General features: G+C 45.2%; 1 protein-coding gene across 1 annotated transcript; it reads right to left on the bottom strand.

Moving 5' to 3' along the window:
* On the bottom strand, positions 1-2,273 carry LOC133727788 (L-ascorbate oxidase homolog). The gene is made up of 3 exons (XM_062155195.1): positions 1,916-2,273; positions 706-1,812; positions 1-602 (listed from the first exon to the last, which is right to left on the bottom strand). The coding sequence occupies exons 1-3, from the start codon at positions 2,161-2,163 to the stop codon at positions 299-301; spliced, it is 1,659 nt and encodes a 552-aa protein (XP_062011179.1). The 5' UTR covers positions 2,164-2,273; the 3' UTR covers positions 1-298.
* Between the last annotated feature and the right edge of the window lie 1,652 nt (positions 2,274-3,925).

The raw sequence follows: 3,925 nt of genomic DNA, 5'->3' as shown, positions 1-3,925 counted from the left end.
GAGGGATAAAAGAGATCGAGTACGTAACATATAGTCAAAATATGAAGTACAAAAAGGAAAAAGGAAAAGGAAATGAAAAAGAAAAACGTCTAGAGGATTAGACAATCCTTTATGTCGTTCCAACCCTTCTTATTCTTTACCATTCTTCTAACTCTCCTTGCTTCTTAATTAAAATTGCCTGCAACAATAAATACATATACTGCGATGATCACGACTAAGTCACTCACACGCCTCTGGCTCTCTATCGATCGAGCTCAGTGTGAAGCAGCATGGCACGGTGATAAAATATCTCCATTAATTAGTTCCCGTAAGGTGGGGGCGGCTTGGGCATGTCCTTAACGATGCCGCAGACCAGGGCGGTGTCTGGCATATTGTACTCGTCCCTTGTAGAACGGCTAGGATTAGGAACGGCGATATAGAGTTGTTGCCCTAGGTAGCGCCTTTCCGGATGTTCTGACCTAATATTCCACATTCCGGGGTTGTCGAATGAGGTCATGATGGCAGCCCATGATTTGGGGTACACTTGGATTGTGTGCCTGCTCACAGCGTCAAGAAGGTTGTAGTTTTTCCTTTTTTCTGGGTCCCATCTCCCTGGCTCGATGCTGCATGCACGTATAGATCATAATCATCGATCCAAATCAGTACACTTCTAACAAATAATTCAAATTTGTATTCATATATAGTTTGAAATTAGTTGCTACTTACGCGACGGCAAAGATGGCGTATCCCGACACGTGCCATGTCTGGAGGCTCTTCTCGTGGTTCTCAAAGATAATCTCCACAAAGTCTCTGTGGGTTTGATTCACAACATTGGGATGGACCTCTACCTTGGTCTCGTCCTCTGGGGGTTCATCCTTGATGGTGTCAGTCTTGAACACCTTGTCACCCACTCCATAGTATTCAGCAAGCTTGAGTGGGGTTTCAGGGTCCACATGGGAGACTCCGTTTATAGAGTAGCGTAGCTTGCCATCCACCTTGGATGCGGCGTTGGCGAGTCTGATGGTGCGACTGATGTTAATCTTTCCGTAGTGGTAGGAGCCCTGAGGATTAGGTCTAGCAGCACTAGCAGTGAGATTCCAACGGAAGGAGCGGAACTGGTTAAGAGACCATGCCCATCCTTCTGGGGCCTCAGGGAGCTCGGGGTCAGCAGGGCCCTTACCATTTTCATAACGTATGATGCCCTTACCGGTGAGCACGCTTTTGGTGAATCTTGTGGATGCTACCATGTAATAGTCTTTGGGGTCTTTGTCAGCTGTGACTAGCACCGCCATGCATTGCCCGAGATGCACATCAAGTGACTGGTACGTATTTTGGACGGTGTGGGAGCCCTCCATCTCCACTAACGTCATCCAGTGTTCTTGGATCCTAAAGTTAAGGGTGTTCTTAAGACCTACATTGCAAATCCTATACTTGTAGGTCTTGCCGGCTTTCATGGTGAAGAGGGGCTCGTCTTTACCGTCGCCCTTTGCATCTTTACCGTTGATGAGGACACCGTCAGGCCTGGCCATACTGCGACCGCTGTCAAGTAGTTTCTTGATAGCGTTGTGGCTTTTGGTGTACCAGTCCCCGATGAGGACAGTGTAGTCATCCTCCGGAGTATCATAAGGAACTGGGATCATTAGACGACTATTCACGCGGAGACCGCCGAATGCACCGCCAGCCCTGTGCATAGCAGTTGTTGGATAGTATATAAAGCTGCCAATCTGATCCTTCACCTGGAACTGATAGGTGAAGTTCTTACCCGCGGGTATGGGGCACATAGTTCCAGGTGTTCCGTCTTGCCATGAATTCTTCCTCTGCTGGATACCACTCCTGCATATATGCAACCAATTCATTAATATTAGTTACCTGGCTTATATATAGTGAATTACAAAATGAAATGATGGACTCCATGAGAAGGAACGCATACGTATACCATGTCAAAAGGAATGGCTCGTCCAGGTTATTGAACACGTTCAAGACTACGTTGTTGTTTGTGGTGGAATTAATGTTGGGACCAGGAAATTGGCCATTGATGAGAATGACTTGCTGTGGGACTCCCAGTGGAGAGAGGGTTCCATGGGTGACATTCCATTCGAAGTTTATGGTAGGGTCTCCACAGTGCACGACTGAAATTGTCCCCAGTGAGAGACATAGCAGCAGCAGAAGCATCATTCCGGACATCTCTCTCCTGGCGGTTTCACTTTATGTATCCACACCTTAATGCCTAAACTAGAAGAAGAAGGGGTGTGTATATATATGGCTTTAATGCGCTCAGATCTGTTGTTCCAAATAGCTCCAGTATCTTACCTATTATATACATGCCATTGACAATTTCTCAACCATTCAAATTCCCCCGCAATGGTTGATCTCGGACCTTGGCCCTTCTGTCTTGCCCCTTGCAATGCGGCCTTCCTCCCACATCCCTTCTGACCCTGTCTCCCCAACTATTGGATCTGCATGTTCTGCTCCTTCCAACCAAGACAACCTATCTTACTAATAAAGAAAGGGTTCCTTCAACGCCTATAAATAGAAGCTTAGGAAATGGTATATATAATTTATATTGATAACAAATTGATTATTTTGTTGACGTTTTCAAAAGTATTTTGAATTTTTAGTTTTATTTAAGAATCAATTTTATGTCAAAATCTAGCCCTTTTATTTTATAGGCAACTCCCAAACGAGATCTTCAAGCTAAATTATTAATGTCCTTCCAGTCACAGAGAAGTTTAGTACTAACTAATTTTTGTATCTGTTTTAGTTTCATGATTTTACATGTTAAAATCGATTACCATTTCAAAAGTTCGAATTTCTTCACCCCAAATATAACTAATAAATATAAATTATTAAACCCTAGCGAGACTTTTCTCTCAAACCCTAGCTAGTCTACGGCCTCCTTGCCTCCACCGTCAAATTTTCTACCCTACTCTACCACTTCTCTCAATTCCATGGCTTCCATTGATGCTGTCACAACGAGCTTTGCTGCCTCCCTTGCTCTCGATCGCTGAGGGCGGTAGTGCCCCCTGATATGGGGAAAATTGGTGGTGGTCCTGCGCGCAGGTCATCCCAATCCTTTCTTCTTGGCAAACCATTGACCCGAAAGCAGGTTGATCCGAAGGCTTTCAAAACTCACTTCCACCGAACTTGGATGGTGGACAAGGAATTCAGGATCCAGGAGAGGGTTGGGGATATGTTCCTATTCTCTTTCGAATCTGTTTGAGATCGAAACAAAGTTCTACGAGGAGGAGTCTGGTGTTATGATCGTGCCCCCGTGTGTTTTGCAGAGTATGATGGAGTCAAACCATTGCATGAAGTCCAATTCAAGCATCTCCGAGTTTGGGTTAGGGTTTCTGGAATACCACCTCTTTATGAAGAGCCTGAGAATCTCACACTAATTGGGAACCTCCTCGGGGCTTTTTTGGATTATGATAAGAAGGAGTTCAAGAAAGGCTCGATTAGGGTTTTATTCTCTCATGATGTGTGCCAAGCCGATCTTGCTTGAACGAAGAGTTTATCTGGATGTTGGTGTCGAACCGGTTCTTCAGTTTCAATTTGAACATTTGAAGGGGAGATGCTCTCAGTGTGGACTTGTCACTCATGCCGGAATTGCTTGTGCGGAACCGTGTATGGCAAACCCTACTCCTAGGGTTTTGCATTTTCTTGGACCATCGGCATCTGGAGGTTCGTTCTCTTTCTCGGCAAAGGACAAGAATGATTTATTCACTGCCTCTTCTTCCATCCCTTTGAAGAGGAAACCAGTTATTCGTCGATTGGAGCGGCCAATTTTCCCTACTTCGCCTTCGATCCCTACTGCGGATTTTGTCGTGACTGATGCTTCTTTGGAGCACGAGTTGGAGAAGGATCAGAGTCCAACACTAAAACCTCCCATAGAGACTTGTGATTTGGATGGTTCTGCAGGTATGCAGGTGCAGCAAGAAGCGGGTTT

The sequence above is a fragment of the Rosa rugosa genome, chromosome 2 (genome assembly GCF_958449725.1).
Source record: "Rosa rugosa chromosome 2, drRosRugo1.1, whole genome shotgun sequence".
NCBI classification, from domain to species: Eukaryota; Viridiplantae; Streptophyta; class Magnoliopsida; order Rosales; family Rosaceae; genus Rosa; species Rosa rugosa.
This window is presented reverse-complemented; position numbering and strand designations above follow the sequence as displayed.

Excerpts from the sequence above, each read along its gene's own strand:
- LOC133727788 (XM_062155195.1), bottom strand. The coding sequence starts at position 2,163 with ATGTCCGGAATGATGCTTCTGCTGCTGCTATGTCTCTCACTGGGGACA. Across the intron at positions 1,813-1,915 it reads GAGCCATTCCTTTTGACATG|GAGTGGTATCCAGCAGAGGA; the intron begins GTATACGTATGC and ends GCATATATGCAG. Across the intron at positions 603-705 it reads TACGCCATCTTTGCCGTCGC|CATCGAGCCAGGGAGATGGG; the intron begins GTAAGTAGCAAC and ends ACGTGCATGCAG.